Source organism: Apteryx rowi, unplaced genomic scaffold (assembly GCF_003343035.1).
Source record: "Apteryx rowi isolate R43461 unplaced genomic scaffold, aptRow1 scaffold_234, whole genome shotgun sequence".
Lineage (NCBI taxonomy): Eukaryota > Metazoa > Chordata > Aves > Apterygiformes > Apterygidae > Apteryx > Apteryx rowi.
The window spans coordinates 63,918-80,467 of record NW_020448686.1 but is presented as its reverse complement, the minus strand read 5'-3'; the positions used below and the strand labels follow the sequence as shown (position 1 = coordinate 80,467).

The 16,550-nt window shown below is 45.3% G+C and overlaps 2 protein-coding genes across 6 annotated transcripts in view; one reads left to right on the top strand and one right to left on the bottom strand.

Annotated features, from left to right (window-relative positions):
• Positions 1-3,895: 3,895 nt before the first annotated feature.
• NKIRAS1 (NFKB inhibitor interacting Ras like 1) lies at positions 3,896-16,274 on the bottom strand. Of its 5 annotated transcripts, XM_026065935.1 has the most exons (5): positions 16,197-16,271; positions 15,427-15,510; positions 14,551-14,677; positions 7,076-7,317; positions 3,896-4,261 (listed from the first exon to the last, which is right to left on the bottom strand). In XM_026065935.1, exons 3-5 carry the CDS (start codon positions 14,642-14,644, stop codon positions 4,022-4,024), a joined length of 576 nt encoding a protein of 191 aa, XP_025921720.1. In that variant the 5' UTR covers positions 14,645-14,677; positions 15,427-15,510; positions 16,197-16,271; the 3' UTR covers positions 3,896-4,021. The 5 variants fall into 5 exon arrangements, with proteins under 5 accessions (XP_025921720.1, XP_025921718.1, XP_025921719.1 ...); XM_026065933.1 differs by lacking the exon at positions 15,427-15,510 and having other exon boundaries at positions 16,197-16,274; XM_026065934.1 differs by lacking the exons at positions 15,427-15,510; positions 16,197-16,271 and adding an exon at positions 15,279-15,409.
• A 133-nt stretch (positions 16,275-16,407) lies between these two features.
• The window catches only part of RPL15 (ribosomal protein L15), a 5,241-nt gene continuing 5,098 nt past the window's right edge, over positions 16,408-16,550 (top strand). The window contains exon 1 of the mRNA XM_026065927.1: positions 16,408-16,459. The gene's annotated coding sequence lies outside the window, so the exon portion shown is untranslated. The remainder of the gene's footprint in view (positions 16,460-16,550) is intronic.

Sequence of the window (16,550 nt, the reverse complement as noted above, 5' to 3'; positions counted from 1 at the left end):
GAYGACTTCTGCTTAGTGCCCTGCTTTGTCATTTTGCCAGAACAGTGTCTCCCAGTACACTTCAAGGATTATAATAYGGGTAAGGACGAAGACAGGGGAGCTCTGCAGGTGGGTGCACTGACTGCTTCTATTTTGGGAAGATGTTTCTAGACAAGCATACATTGGATGGCAATGGTGTTGGGCAGGCCCGCATGGCCCATGAAGAGGTTGCCTGCTGCAGAGTCCTTGCTAATTACTTTTTAAGTTACATTTTCACAGTATTGGCTTTTCAGGACTGGTATTTTATTTGGAAGCATGGATGGAAAAGTTTAAGAGATTTGGAAGGGCAACTGTCAAGAGGAAGAAGAGACTGATTTTCTGATGGAGTCCCCTATTCCCAGTTGGAAGAGGAGAAAGAAGAGTCCTGGGTAGCTAGCAGAAGACAGCTTAAAGGAGAGTAAGGGAGGCTGAATCTGTAGAATCCTTTAACTAGCTACAAAGATTATCTCCTAGAGATATACTGTTTGCACTGAAGTATGTAGCACAGCAGGTAGTTGTGAATATGGTATTTTTGACCACTCCCTTAAGGTAATAGCAGGAAATAAAGACTCATTTTCACATGGCAGGTACTTCATGTTCCAGCACACTGAGTGCTGAGTGCTTGTTCTCTGAGATTTATTTCAGTACTTTAAAATAAAAATCTGTATTTAATTGATTTACATACTTTTCTACCTATCTATATATAGATCAGATCTAATTTGGTTCAAAATAACTTGCTAATTACAGGTGCCCTTCCTTTGCTAGGTGGTGGTAGGTAGTAGTATGTTAGCCTTGTCTGCTAAAATGCCTTTTTTTGACACAAAGTATGTTTTGGTGTATGAGCTCCCTCAGCTGTCTGGCTCAGCCTAAGAAAATTAATGGTATATAGCTACATCACACCAGGAGCATCTCTGGTAAAGGACTCTCTTAAATTCATTTCTTTCTCCCCTTTACTGTGCGAGGATATAAATGGCTTAATCTTAGTAGGTTTCAGTCTGCTTTTTGTGTCATATTACCAGTACAAGCCAAACTGACTCTTGTACCTGGTAGGGGAAAGGGAGCTGGTTCAGATGTCTGATCTGAGCAACCTGTTTTCAGCAGGACAGAAGTGTAAGAGGAATGGAGAAAGAAGGCTGAATTTACTGATTTTTTTTCTTTTCCTTTTAATAATCCTCCTTCTCCATTATCTGTGAAAGGACTGTCTAGCTGCATAGTAGATAAGTGATCTCAGTGACCTAGGACAGATTTTGAGTCAGTGGAACAGTAAAGAAAAAAATACTTGTCTTGTCCTTTAGCCACTAGATTGTACAGTTGTACTTCACTTATTAACCCTATGTAAAACTGTACTACAGAGAGTTTCACTTTGACTCAGTACAAGCCACTGTGTGCACATTGTTTGCAGAGAAAAAACTACCATTTCCATTACTTGTCTTTGAAATGCTGTAGTACTTAGAAAAGGCAATTGATTTGAGTGCTTAAAAAGCAGCAGAATAAGCCTATGAAGGAAAACGGTGGGTAGTGGTTGCTTATGTGAATGCCCAAAAGGATCCTAGAAATGAGTTTGACCAAAAAGAAGATAATGTGTTTGACTTTACATAATCTGTTTGGAAACATGGTCTTAGCCACCCTAGAAGATCCCTTTTTCTCCTGCCTTTCTTAGATCAGTCAAGTCCTGAGTGTCTTTGGACCAGCTGATCTCACACGAGATGGCTCCCCCTGATTCCAGCAGCAAAGCGTGTGGAGGTCAGTCTCAGCAGGGTAATTGGCACTGAGCCTGTGGGGTGCAGAACTGGACAGGAACTAGTCATCTCCATCCCTTCCATCTCCACAGTGTTTTAAATTAATCCTGCCTGGCTTCACTTGTCAACCTGCGCTCCTGTGGCTCAAGGGTTAGCCTCAACGACAGTGTGCAGTTAGCAGAGGTCTTTGGTTGTTTTGACTAATCCAAAGCTGAATCAAGTCGCTTCTTGAAGAAGGGTTCTGCTGAGCTGAAGAAGAGGGAACATCACTAGTTCCTTGGTGAGAGGTTGCAGCAAGGAGGTGGTGAACCTCTGCTACTCTGAAGTCACCCCCAGTTCCCCGACATGCAGGCAGACAGAGTCTTCTGGGTGGGGAGAAGGCTCTGAGCACACGTACGTATGTTCAGTAGAAAATGAGTGAGGAGGGAGTGTTGTTCTACAGCATCGTTGGGGACAATGACTGTTACTAGCCAGGTTGGGGGAGGTCATGCTGCAGTGCTTACTCAGCTGCAGTGTTGCAATGGAAATGATCGTATATTTCTTACAGAGCATTACAGGAGCTTGCTCATTCATAATTGCTCTCTTATCTTACTCCTTGGCCACAGCAATCCAAACTATATTGAGCAAAGCATATAAACAGTTTCATCTACTTCCATTATAAAGGTAGGARTACTTGCTTAATTCTTAATGAATTGTACTGTTGCTTTGACGTGAGTAATGCTGACAGGGTTTGTCAGTATTCAGGAAGAGCAATGCTATAAGCACACAGATTAATTGTGCTCATTAAACACACTATTTAGCAGTTATGATATGACAGTGCAAATACTGCTTATGGTTTTGCTGACTCACAATTAAATTCTCAATATTTTTTCAAAACAAGATTAATTTAGTGGAAAATTACGGAACTGAGTACTTCAGTTCACTATCCCCCATTCATATCTTCAAAAACAGAGAAAAGTGAGCATCAATTAGTGTGTTAGGGTGCAAAACCTGGCCTGCCCCCTGCCAGGACAGTCACCTTTTGGACTCATTCTGCCCTTCTATATTTGATTTGGCTTTGTGCAATGACAGGCTGACCTAGGACAGCAAATTCCTGCAGCACAGATTTACCCATGTGGAGAGTGAAGTGCAGTACAGTGTGCTCATGCTGCTGGACAATGGGCCACTTATTAAGGCCAAGAGATTTGTACAAGTATTTCTGGGCATTTGCTGCAGGGATGTTCCCAGAAGACAGCCTCCTACACTCTCCAGTCCCCTCTCACACAGCAGTATAGTGCTTTGTACCGGTTGTTATCAGGCCTCTAGCTTTGTACAGATTGTGGATTACTGCAGCTTCACTGTACAGCTGGGTAGGAGTGTTATGTAATGCACTAAGCACTCTGGTGCAGTACCTCCTGCTTGCAAAGTTATTCCATATAATTTCTCAGTAAAATTATCACCTATGTGAATGAGACTGATTTGTACAGGACATGCTGGAACAAAACCACATACAGCTATGTTGTCCTTCACGTTGCAGTTAAATTAATGAGTGCTCTGAGAGCTTTTCTGGTTTGTACAAATAAATTCCTAAATTGAAAGCCCTATTTGCCAGACTTTGCTGACAACCTTCATGTCAAGGTAAACTTGTTCTGGGGTCTCTCACAAGGTGCTTGTTTTGTTTTGTTTTGTTGTCCCACTCCCCTCTCACCACCCCGACACTAGCAGAGGCTAAATCTGCTGGTAGTTTTACCTCCTGCTACACCCTTTCTCCTGCAACAACATGCTGACCCCAGTCTCCTGTAGCTCCAAAAACCACTGTGGCCAGCAGTGTCCCTGTTTAAGGTCAAGGTAAAAGAACTCCTGCCATTTCAAACGTGTTCTCCAGATTTAGCGCTTTATTGGAGCCAGCACTTCTTGTGACTAGAGGCTAAAGATCTGCAGGCTTGCTCATGGATTGCTTAGTTATAAGCCTGTTGATTTGTCCYTCAACATGGCTGTACCCAGGGAAGTCAAGCTCCTGCTAAAGGCATGACTGCCTGCCTCTCCCCTGCTTCCCCTTGTAACCATTGCTGCAAGATAATTCCTATCATGAAGTGCTTTTAAGACTTTGACCATCAGTGACTTTTTCAAGCCAAGCCCCAAAAAAGGCAGGATACCTCTTAGCCATGAGCTTGCTGATTTTATTGCTGAATGAGATTATTGCTTTAAGTAAAATTGTGAGAAGCAAATGGCAGAGAAAGGGCTAAGGCTGTGACCTTAGCAGCAGCAGACAATGTTAAGGTGGCTCAGTTATCACAGTTATTCACTTTGCTCTTCCTTCCAGGCAAGGGAAACGTCGATTTGTTCTGGGACTGGGAGAGTTTGCTAGCTAGGAAGGTGAATGGCTCAAGCAGTGTTTTCCGATCTGTCACAGTCACTTCCCACAGTCTCACTTTCTCAGCCCTTGCCCATTGCTGTGCTGCTTCTGTTTCCATTTGTCTTTGCTCCAGGAGGTCAGTTTTGTTTCCCAAGACAATAACAGTTACCTACAAACAAAGGAAAAGGATGAGCTTTATACAAAAAGCATCCACCACTCGCAGTGCTTTTAAACAGCAGGCACATAGCAACACAATTCAGACCCATTCTTTAACACTGGCACAAGGTAAGCTGTATATATTTCAGAAGAGTAGGCTGTGGGGTTCAAATCAGCATCATCAACTTGCGAACTGGGAGCAGACTTTAATGATAGGACAGGCTGGATCCCCCCCACAGATCACTTCAAGGGACACCATACCCAAGAGAGCAAAAGTTAAACAGCCCTRTTCTCCATTTACTTTGCAATTGAGCTGCCATAGACAAATGATAAGCTCTGAGCAGATCAGAATAGCAGATGCTTGAGAGACTGGGAAAAAAATGCATGGCAGCAGGGAAAGCCTGGCCCTGACAGTTGTGGGTTTCACCCAGGCTGCAGTATAAATAAAGCCAATCCCTGCTACAAAGCAGCCTGTGTAGACAGCATCAGGCAACCCTGCAAGGCTGCAGCACAGGCTGAACTCAGCCCCTCTCCCAGGTGGCTACCCACTCCTGCAGGCATGGTAAGCCACTAGAGGGACCTAAGTGGACAGTCTTCTATAGCTTAATGGGTCAGGTAAGCACTAGTACCATTCTACTGGAAGCAGTTTCAAGAGCAGCTAGTTATCTAGCTAGAGCAGAATAGCTGTATCAAGTCATTCCCTTAGTTGTACGGATGAATCAAGTGACTTTTGTATCACCAAGACAGTACAGCAGAGCTGAGCTCCATGGCCTGCCCAGTACTTCCATTCTAGGAAGTACTGAACGTAGAGCTGACCACTTCAAGTTACTGTTCTTTCACGCTTATTTTAAGTTAATCATTTTCTAAAAACAGGTTTTAACATTATCAGTTGTTAGAGGTATCCATACCAATACTGATACTCAAAGGTCCTTAGTCAAACTCTGGGCTCATCTCTGCACTCTGTAGTGGTTTGACAAAGACCTAGTGAAAGGGTCCTCTCCTGCTGTGGATTTGTTTTTTGCTATGGACACACCTGCCTGCCCTTTCCTGTTCATCAAGCTAACTCTGGGATGTCTCCTGTTTCTTTCCAGCTAGAGATGTTTGTCCTGTTCCTGTAAGGTTTGAAGCTTCCTTTCTTTTCTATAGCAGCACATGGCATTTGGATAGATGTTGTTTCCCTTTGCAAAGGATTTGAAAGAATCTGTAACCTTCATACGTGCTTACTACATGCTCCAACGGAACTTTACCTATGGTTGAGTTCTGTCAGTGTGAGAGAACACAACTTCTATTTAGTATAAAATTTGGCCAGACTTTAAGGTGCGTGCTGGAGAACTGCCATAGCCAGCAGAGGCAAAGAACCAGCCATCAGTGTTTTCTGTCATCTGCCAAACAGCAGAGGACTGTGTCACTCAACAAGGTGAGGTTTTGCCAGCTCAGAGGCACCACCATGTGTGGAGATAAAGCCTTAATTCTGTTAAGGAAACATTATAGCAGAGCCCAGGCCATAAGCCTGCTGATGCTATCTATCTAAGGACTCCTGGTCTCACCTTCTACCCACTTCAAAGCTTGTTTTATATGGAATGGAAATCTCAGTGATGGAACTAATTTTATCTAGTTATTGTGAGACCACTATTTCCATTATGTCATTCTCAGTCAAGAATACAGCAACTTTCAGTTCTCACAAAGGATAAGCAAATTGGCAATTTTCTAAAATACCTGCATGCAATGAGAGAGAGGAGGCAGGCAACACACAAGAGCAGGGAGGCACATCCTGTTGGGGCTGTGACTCTGTCTCTCTGCATTAGAACATGCCCTAACGTAACAAGTCGGGGCCCTTGCAAAGCACAGCGCCTGGGAAAAATTTCCTGCTTGTCCACTTTTTCTTACCCTGCAGGTAGCTATGACTGACTGCAGTAACCCTGATATACGTGACAGTCTGCAGCTCCCGCAGGCCCTACCAGCTAACATACCTCTCCCGTGACTGCATGTTAGGCTTCTCTCAAACTATGAGCCTGCCTTCCGTGTGCTGTGAGTACTAAGCAAGTTACATTTTGGAAAGTGTTCCCTACTGTTATCCAATTAATTCTTCATGCACTTTTTTTTTTTTTTAACAGCATAGAACAGACATTTGGAGATCTGCAGGCTAAAGACATTTAGCAGGGAAAACTACTAGAGAATATAAAGATACTGTAAGAAAAACCATAATGGTAACGCCACATGCAAGTTATATTTGTTTAGCTAAGCTGGAACACTGTCAGCTGAAAACACTAGCTGCTTTCTAAGGGAAAATAGAGCAGTCATTTCACACAATTGAATTGATTCAACACGGTTGTTAAAATACATTAAAGCTGCTTTGCCAATTGACTAATGTCTGGGAGACCCATTGTCAATTACACTAGTTTGTAAGCCACCAAGTACATGAATACAAAACAAACAAAGATAATGCCCTTCGTTATATTATTCTGTGCGCTTGACTTCCCATGTACAATCTCTAAAAAAACACACGAACTGCACCGCTGCGGACCATATGTTTTATTAGTCGTAAGTGTCCTGACTTGTGCATTCAGCTATTTGAATTTTAGCTGAAGTAGATGGAGTAAGGGAAAAATCAAAAACCACACACACATTCTTTTGCTTGACTTGCATGGCATGTGAATTAGGCTTCCCCAGCAGGAGAAAGCTTTCTTTTGTTGGATTGCCCAAGGCTGTGGGCAAATTTATTTTCCTTTGTATGCAAGTTTTACAGAAACAAAATCCATGCTTTGCAACCTTACTCCCCATCACTGATATACAAATAAGCCAAGTAGTTAAGGCATCAGGCATTTACCTCCTTTTTGTCTCTAAAGACGTCGATCTCTTTTTTGAGCAGTTCAACCCTTTGGAAAGCTTCAAGGCTGGTCACAGCATACACAAGAACAAAGCCATCAGCAACAGAGAAATAGTGTTTTGGCAATTCTACACCTTCCTGCAGACCGCTAGTGTCATAAAGCCGTAACTGTTCCTTTACGCCTCGATCTGTTTCCACCGAAGCCAAATACACATCTTCCATTGTTGCACCCTCTTCTAAGCCTGTTTTAAAACAAGCAGGAAAATTCAACTGGTGTTAACTACAGCAGCACAATAAGATTTACTTGCACTGCAGTAAAACTTTGCATGATAATAGCTTTCAGTGCATATTTTTCCAGGGTGACTTGACCTGGACTCAACCTTGACCGTCGTCCCCACTGACAGACTGTATTCATAGATCACCGTGCCAACTATTTACAGTAGTGGCACCTTTTAAATACACCCATCTAATATATGAGTTTATGATTATGCCTGTAAAATTAATCCATACAGCATGCAAACTCAGGATGGGATAAGATACATGGCTCTTCCCCCAGGTTTCCCAAATCCCAACCACCCAGTGTACCAGTTCTGTGCCAAACATGCTGCAAATGGGCCTGCCCAAACATACCCTTTTGGAAGAACAGCCAAGAAACACCAGATAGTCAAATATTAACATCTTGAGCCTACTTCTTTTCTTCGCACTGAGCTGGATCATACTGCAGAAGCAGGAGTCAAAGGAATAATTCTGGAAATGAATGTGTGTACTGGTGATACAACTAAGCAACAAGTGAAATCAAGCCAGTGAGGGAGGAGGATGTTTGCATGCAAGCAAAGGTGCATGTTATATTTACTCAAATACAGAGTGAGCTTTTTCCATCCCTTAGGGTTTTAAAATGACTCAGATTTGCTAATAGGAGCAAGGTCTTTTACTGCAGGGTAAGAACATGCACAGGGTAACAAGCTTTCATATATATCACCTGCTCCATGGTAACTATCTGCATACTGGCTCTTCTTCTTTCCTCTCCCCCTGGTAAATGTGAAGTAATTCAAGGTAGCTTACTTTGAACTAATTAAAACTATTTTTCCAAGCCAAATCTGAAAACACATGGATCAGCTTAGCTTCATGGTCATCCTGGATGCGAGCAGATACGGTTACAGGTCCCAACAAATTATCTATAGTGTAGCTGGGTCACTTTCAGAGTCAGCTTTAAGTTTTCAAACAAACCCTCTGCCTCCACTGTTTTTGCCTCCACTGCGCTCCTGTATACGTGGATTGTTTGCTGTTGTAAGGCTACTGATGAGTACCGCATTATTCTCTTTGTCTGCCAAAAAGGGACCATATTAGTGCATTGTTTAAGAAAACACCAGGGATTATCTAGACTGTGAAAATAAGGATTTTTCTATATTCAATGACACTATTCAAAATACTTCACATTGACAAACAAGCTGAAGAATTCCACCTACGCTGATCGTTTCCCGTGATGTATGCAACATTCCTTTGCAGAAAAGTGGCACAAGCTGTTCTCTTTGCCCCTCTCTGTGCAGTCTTCGTAGATCAAACTCTTAATAGGTTTGCAGCAAACTAATTTATCTTGCTTCCAAATATAGCCACGTTAACATGAGAGAGCAAAACTAACAGCAGAAGGGCAAAACAGAAAGTTAAGAAAGAGGAAGCATGAATACATTCCAAGTGGTTGTGGAGTGTGTTAACAGGGACTTTTTTAAAGACTGAACTAGGTAATAGAGCCTTTTCTGTATTTTTTCTTGCTCTGCTTTACTTCATTGTACAGACAGGTCAAGGAAGTATCTAGCATGAGTAAGTATTACTTTGGCAATGCACCATGACAATTACTTTGGAATGAACCATAAGTACCTAAGTTTTCTTTTTGGAAAGCAATGAATAATGTTGTATGGGTTTTTACCACCTAAATGCTGCATTGTAATTCAACAGTCTTTAATATATCCACATTCTCCTGTGATGGTTTCTTCCTAATGGCATTAAAAGTAGCAGTGAAAATTATGTCTTTTAACATCCTACCTGGAAATGAAGAGGAAAAATTAAGACCTGGGAGGTAAATCAGCAGAGTGGAGCATCACATTGTGACAGAAAATGGAAAAAAAAAAGTCTTTGGAGAGAACTGGAAATTATGTATCAGTATTTGTTTCCAGAGGTGAAATTTCACCTGCATACATCAGGGGAGGTAGTACATGCAAGCAGATTACTAATCAAATGCAGATAATTTTCAGATACACTTGTGTCACCTTATAATAGGCCCTGGTTCTAAAGCCCAGACCACACGGTAGCTGAAATCTTGCTGACAACAATATTTACACCTCTTATTAGTACAGTCCTCTTTAAATACTTTCTTGATCTCCATTCAGACATGTGCTGGACAAGTTGTTGTATGAGCAGCAGAACTAATTAAGAAAGCTCAGTGTCCTAGGAACGTGTCTTGTATCATCCCATCCTCCCCATCACAAGAAGCCCAGGTCTCCCTGCCTTCACTGCTGCCCCTAGCCACAGTGCCCCAGGCGTCCTTCTACTTTTGTGACCTGGGTGGGCAAGGGCAGCTGGCGCTGGGGAGTTACACAGGCACTGACTGCCCTGCAGGCTGCTGCCAATTCAGCTAGGTTTTCCTTAGCAGAGAGCATTAACACGGATCTGTTCTCTCTATCCTGCCATCGTTTTTTCTAAACTTACAGAAACATATTTTGAGATATCTACTGCTGTGACGCAGATGAACGGGCAGATGGAATCAGCTTTCAGGTTCAGAAGCTATGGGGGAAAAGGGGAACTAACAGACAGTGACCAGTCTCGTGGTGTCTTTGGAAACTAGACCAATGATGAAAAAAGTTGGGGAGGGAAGGGAGGGATAGAGAGGAAACTGATGCCATTGTAGCACCTATGTAGCACCTTACACCTATGTAGCTGGTGTAAGTCTCAGGAGAGGCAGAAAGTCTTCATSTGTGTTACCAGCTGCTGCCACAGAGGAACTGCAAGGGGAAGCCTCAAACGTAACTTGCGCGATGCTTCAACCTCTGGTGGTTTCCCAATGAGAAGAAAAAAAAAAGGCTGCATGTACTAATGAATACCACAAGCAAGCTAGGCAGGCTATTGCAGATATCAAAATGAAGAAAAATTTCAAGACTGATGGAGTTTCAGAAGTTCCCAAGTGATGCAAAAACATAAATGCAGTGCAAATTTTGTTTCTCCTTGGGTACTTTTGAAGATCTCACTCTCATATAATCTCTCCTTCCCCCTCCCCTGCAGGAATTCAGCAAAGAGCTCCTAAAGCCTGCTATTTCTCACATTTGTACAACTGTAGGACAACAGCCTTTACGTAGATCAAGTGACAGCATATTGTTTGCTCAGAGAGGCTGTGGAATCTCCATCCTTGGAGATATTCAAAAGGCATCTGGATAGGGTCCTGGGCAATATGCTTTAGGTGATCCTGCTTAAGTAGAGGGGTTGAACTAGATGATCTCCTGAGGTCCCTTCCAACCTCAACCGTTCTGTGATATCAGAGGGTTCTTGACTCAGAGAAGTCCTGGACAGGCCTTAACAGGAGTTGGTCCATTTAGATTCAGCTACTAGACCAAGTACTGGTCTCACCAACCAGTAGCCACATTTGCTACCCTCAGCTGCATACATTCACCTCCATTTTCATTAATTTCTAAAATAGAAAGCTGACTGCAGCTCTGTCAGGAGGTAGGTTAAAAAGAGAGACCTAAGAAGGTGTGATTTTGGTTAATTAGCCTCCACAAATTTGGAGCTGCCAAAGTCTTTCAGCCAAAACCCCAAATCCCTCAAACTGAGACCAAGCGAGGCAAATTCACTCTTGTTATGGGTTCTACCACAATAATATATAGTGCCTTCAGTCCCACTTAGTAAGATGATTTGCAGTAGCTGCTTATGAATAACCTGAACATACAGTCTATTTATGCCATCAGGAGGCAGAGATAAGGAAAATAGCATTTTCTGCAGGAAAAGTTCTCATCTTGTCCTGCTTAGCTGATAAGCTTTACCACAAGTTGAGAGGCCAGAGACATTTTAAAGGCAGAAGGAAGACTCCTCTCTGAGCCATCACTGAACAGAGGTACTGATTAAGAAAAAAGCTTACCATCTTTACAGACATCTCCCATGTCAAAGGTAAGCCAGCAACTTTTTCATTGGCTCTCTCAAGAGAGCTCAGGCCAGCCAGTGGGACAAGCTTCCCACTTGACAAGTTTCCCAAGACAGTCAAGACAGTCAAGGACCCATTGCACGAGCAAGGAGAAAAGACTGGCTGCTCCTTCTTTAGGAGTGCAACAGAAGGTGGAGGATTTGAACAAACAAAACACTGAAGCCACAAAAAATGGGATAGTCCCATGTACCAGAAGGCCACATGCATGTGTGCAAGCTTTAACAACAACTTGGCCCAACCCATGGCAATATTGTCCCCATGTGACTCTGAGATAAATCTACACCCATTTCAAACATCTCCATTCAGGTTTTGTTTGATTCCCTTCTCAGCTGAGCCAGACAGGCTGCCAGGCAATATGTATATTACTTTAAGAAGCTCTGACCAGCCTCTCATTTTTTTGCCCTCTCTTCTCACATCATAGGGCCCAAGGCAAACTGCCCCTCTTCTGGTTTTAAAGCCTAGCATAAACCCAAATGTCATCCTTTGTTGCTCCCATGCTCCAGGGACACAAATYTTCCTTTTTTAGGGGAAGATCTAGTAGTTCCCTCTCCAGTAATTTTTCCTCTTTGACCTCAAGCAATCTTGGTGCCTTTGCAAGACTGCTAGATGCTGACCATGTAAGCAACTGCAACACTTAGGGCCTTTATCCATGACAAGCCAGGGAGAGCTAAAGTGCAGATTTCTCTAGGAAAAAACATATCACTACTGGGCCTACAGCACTACCACCAAGCACATGGCCAGGAGCACAGGCTCCCAAGCCAAGGGCTTTATATAGCAGCATGAAACCTCCAAGGATACTTAATCACTTCCCTGATAACAGCTGTGCCACCACTCCCTCTTACAGAAAAGTCAACAGGAGGCACATTAGCACTGACATAGATTTGTGGCTGATTTACCACCAGGAGAAGACCACAATGTCAGTGGCTTGGACATCTCGGAGGATGACACCGGACTTTGTTCTCTGAGCCTGCAACCAAATTCARATGCTCCTCTTATCATTGCAAGGAGGCTATGGATGCTGACAAGAACGGAGAGACTACATGCGTTAGCTCAGCAGTCTTCCTCACTGCATCCCATCTCCACTCCCCAGCTCTCAGATCAGCAGAGAGCTGCTCCTGACGTCAGTCAGGAAGCACAGGTTTCGAAACAGCTTGTGTCCATGTTGCTGTACCTGGTGAGCTGCCTTGCTAGTTGGCTCTGAACAGACAGGCTTTCAGCAAACACACTAGTCCTTTTTGCCTCCTGCCAAAAAGGCCAACAGCCAAGATGTACATGTCAGCTTTCTGGAGCTCAGAGCTTAGGAAATGTGGCTCAAGATTTAGTAAGCATACTTTAAATGTGAAGGAGCCATGCCTGTAATAGTAACACCAGCAATAGATTCGGGCATTTTAGAGCAGTTGAGGAGCAGTTGTCAGTTCTCAAGCTGTTGTTGCCTTGTAGGAGTCAAAGACCCTCATGCGGGTGCCCTGCTTCTGCAGTTTAATACCAGCTGGAGCAATAACTAAGGATTTTCTGGAAATCTTTTTCACTAGTTCATACTTCCAGGTACCCTCTACCAGCACTGCCTGTGTGCTGAAGAAGTTGCCATGAGGAAGGCGACCATGCAGCAGGGGCAGGACTGCCAGAAACACCAACATATCAAGCCTCTCCCCAAAATGTGCATAGTGGCACACCCAGGTGAATTCAAAAGAGCTGGGCACTGGCTATTCATTCCCTAGGGCTGCAGAGGCTCAGTACGAGCCTACCCCATACTCTGATCTTGACTTTACTACTTGATGTGTTTCTCTGAACATCTTAGGAATCAAGTTTGACAAAAAGCACAAGCAATGAGAGGCTACCTTCTTCCTCCCCCTCTTGCACCCCACCTCCACTAGCAGCTGCTCCCTCCCCTACTATTAACTCTGAAAAATGACAGCAGAGCTGCAGCAAAGGAAAATGGATCTTTTCAAGAGAGAAGGGGAAAAAGTCTGTGTTGTACAATCGCCGAGTAGGAGCAGAGCATTAAGAAGTGATAAAGGGACATTCACAGCTAAACCACCAACACGAGGCCTCCCCCTGGTTATGTCAGTGAGTATCCGTGATGTTATACAATCGTGTAGCTGGCTGCTTCCATAAATAGCTCTGATCAGTAACACCCAAATAGCCTTTCTACCTCTGTTACTAATAGGTGCTAGGGGCAGGAAGCAACATGGTCTTGCTCATGCTGCTCTGACAATCACTTAGTTCACTGTAGATGAGAGGCAGGTTAGCAGCAAAGGAAAAAATCCTGAGTATACATGTTTTGCAACTTCCATGCTGACATGCTCCAAATGTTACACAAGGCAATGTGCACAGGTTGTGGTAAGATGCTGAAAACAGATGTTGCTACAACATTAGAGGAAATCCTCCTTTTAAACAACGGTATTACAGATCACACAGATCTGCATCACACTCTGCCAGCAAATTCCTCCCATCCACACATGTTAAAGGAACAGCACTTACAAAGCACAATTCTAGAAATTCTAGTATTTATCCAGTAACTTACCCCTACACTTAATAAACTATCCCAAACGAAAGATACTAGTCCCTTGACTGGACACTCTCCATTAAAGCCCTTAGCTTTATTCCTAGTGCCACCCCTTGTCAGGGGAGGCCTAATGGATGTTGCCCTTCCTCTAAAGCCAAGTCAAGTGGAAATAGAGGGAAACAAGTGGGCTGTGCCTGAATTTTGTTTCTTTTGTGCACAGCAAGTCTCAGACATCCCCTGCTCCTGTCTCAAGTTGCTCTCCAGGGGAGGATTTCTTAGACAGCTGAGAAACTCAGTCCTTGCATTTAAGAACAGGACGTGGAATCTGAAGGAAAGTCGTTTTTCTTCCCAGCACTTTGATTAAATATTAGCCAAAACCAAGCAAAATGAAGTTCTAAGAAGGCTAAGCAAAACTCTAAACAGTCTCTCCACTTATCACATGATGTCTATTTATTTTTCAGGCATCTAAAGCATCTTTCAGGGAACAAGATATTTCTTATGTAAACAGGCAGCAAGCACATTGTCTGCTTTTTGTGTTTGTTTCTTTTTAAACATTCAGGTATTTTAGAATTGGGAACATCAAGAAAAGAGTTCTTTTCCAAGCCACCTTTAAAAATTGGTAAATAAGGAACTAAGAATGTCAAGAACTGCCCAGAGATTAAACAAAACCACATTCATTTCCTTCGTCACCTCAGTGGAGTTAGCAGCAGTCCTCAGCTTTGGGGCCCACACCAAACAAGATTTTGGAAAAGGAAACAATCTGAGAAAGTAAAAATATCTTACCAACAGTATGTTTTCCATAGAGAAGCTGCTCCAAAATCGCAGTTTTTCCCACTGACGCCATTCCACAAACCACCACCTTGTAGCCCTTTCCCATCTTTTTCAAGATGGCAGAGTCAGCAAATAAATCCTGTTCAAACACAGGGATCTGTTACACTTGCAYATTAGCAGAGCACAGGCACAGACAGAAGCGAAGCCCCCAAAAGGCAAAAGGCAAAATGCTCAGCAGTGGGTGACACCGAGGCACGGCTCCCCCTCATGTGTTCATCAGCAACCAATATTTTTAGGACTACAGTTTCCTCCCACACCACGTTTAAGGTTTTAGGCTGTTGCCATTGGTACTGATGCTTCACTGCAGTCTCGACAACTGCTCCATGGGGTCCAAGGAGGCTGCTGGCGAGTGCGTAAGTGTGCGCACTTCATTGCCAGCCCTCTGGGGCAGGGACCGTGCTTGCTCGTGTGCATGCACGCAGCAAGTCTTACGTTATCAGGCTTCGTGTTTTTGCTGCAGGCCTGGTGGTATCTGGTGGCAGCAGGATAGCTTCTGGAAATGTGACAAAATAGCAGTTCCTTCCCTTTTATTTCGTACACAGAAGGTTTCTAGCTTTTGCAGAGTAGAAGCTAGAAAACAGCAGCACTAAACACAGAAGCACAGGAAAGCAAACGCAAAAGCAGAAGGTTTATTGGTCTGTGTTAAAGCAGCAGGGGTTTTGGGGAGGGCGGACTCCCACCTATGGATGACAGGGGTTAGATTCACCAGGAGGAGCTCCGGGAGCCAGCGGCACGTCCTTCTGCAAGTGAGCCACCGCAGGGCCACAGACCCCAAACCTGCGGATCCTCACGCGGATCAGGCTGGCACAGCGCGAGCAGGAGGAGCACCTTTTGGGGGGCGGGCAGGAGGGACCCACGCTGTCCTGCTTCACTCCCTGTTCAACTCAGCGCTACTTCACAAGCCGCGGTGCTCTGCAAAGCACGTGCTTAAAAATGGGGCAGGTCACCGTGAGCAGCGCACTGGGTGCAGGCAGGGGYGACGTCCAGCCAGGGAAAGCCTCAGTCCCGCTCTGACTCCCCGGTGGGGTCCAGACACCCCCGCGGCAGGGCGCAGGCAGCGGGGACGGGCACGAAACCCTCTTYGGCTCCAGGCCCCTTCTTGGCCACCCTCACGACTTGGCCACTGCGGGCACGCAGGTGCCCCCGTGTTTGTGCCATACTCCGTGAGGACGGGGACGGGATGGGGATGCGGACGGGGATGCGGACGGGGATGGGGACAGGGACGGGACCCGGTCGGGCCGGCAGCACCCCCCAGGCAAAGGCCAAAGCCGGCCCCCAGCCCCCGCAGCCTGCACCGCTCACCCCAGCGAGCAGCCCCCGGCCTGCAGCGCCCAGCCAAGGGCACGGTGCGGCCCGCGCGCCCCCTGGGAAGGCTCTCAGGTGGCTCTTTTAGTTTAGGTTTTTTTTTAAGGATTTATAGTTTCTTTTTAGGATTTTTTGGGTTTTGAGTAATTTTTTTTTTTAAGAAAAAATTCTTCAGTTTTTTTTTTTAATGTCATCCCGCCCGCCCCGTTTACTGACCCCTAGCCAGCTGGGGCTTGTCTGGGGGGTGTCTGGGGGGTGCCGCCCCGCGCCCGCGCCGCCCCGCGCCCGCGCACCTGGGCACCGCGTCCCCCGGCGCCCGCTGAACCGCTCCGACCTGGGGCGCCCCGCCCCGCCCCCCGCCCCCATTGGCTGGCCGAGCGCTCGGGGGCGGGGCGGCTTGGTCCTGCCGGGGACGGGGACGAGGCCGAGCCGAGCCGCTCGCCGCGCTGAGGACTACGTTACCCAGAGGGCACCGGTGCGAGAGCCGGAAGCGCTGTGAGGCCGCAAGGCGTTGTGGGAGGCGAACCTCTTCCTTTCCGGCGTCGGCCGCCATCAGGTGAGGGTCTTGCTGGGCCTCGGCTGTTGTCTCGATCTGGCTGCATCCGCGGTCGGCGGCGGCCATCCGCGCGCCGCGGCCCTCGCGGGAC

Excerpts from the sequence above, each read along its gene's own strand:
- NKIRAS1 (XM_026065933.1), bottom strand. The coding sequence starts at position 14,644 with ATGGGAAAGGGCTACAAGGTGGTGGTTTGTGGAATGGCGTCAGTGGGA. Across the intron at positions 7,318-14,550 it reads CTATGGAAAACATACTGTTG|GCTTAGAAGAGGGTGCAACA; the intron begins GTAAGATATTTT and ends GTTTTAAAACAG. Across the intron at positions 4,262-7,075 it reads TCTTTAGAGACAAAAAGGAG|GTAACTGTTATTGTCTTGGG; the intron begins GTAAATGCCTGA and ends CTTTGTTTGTAG.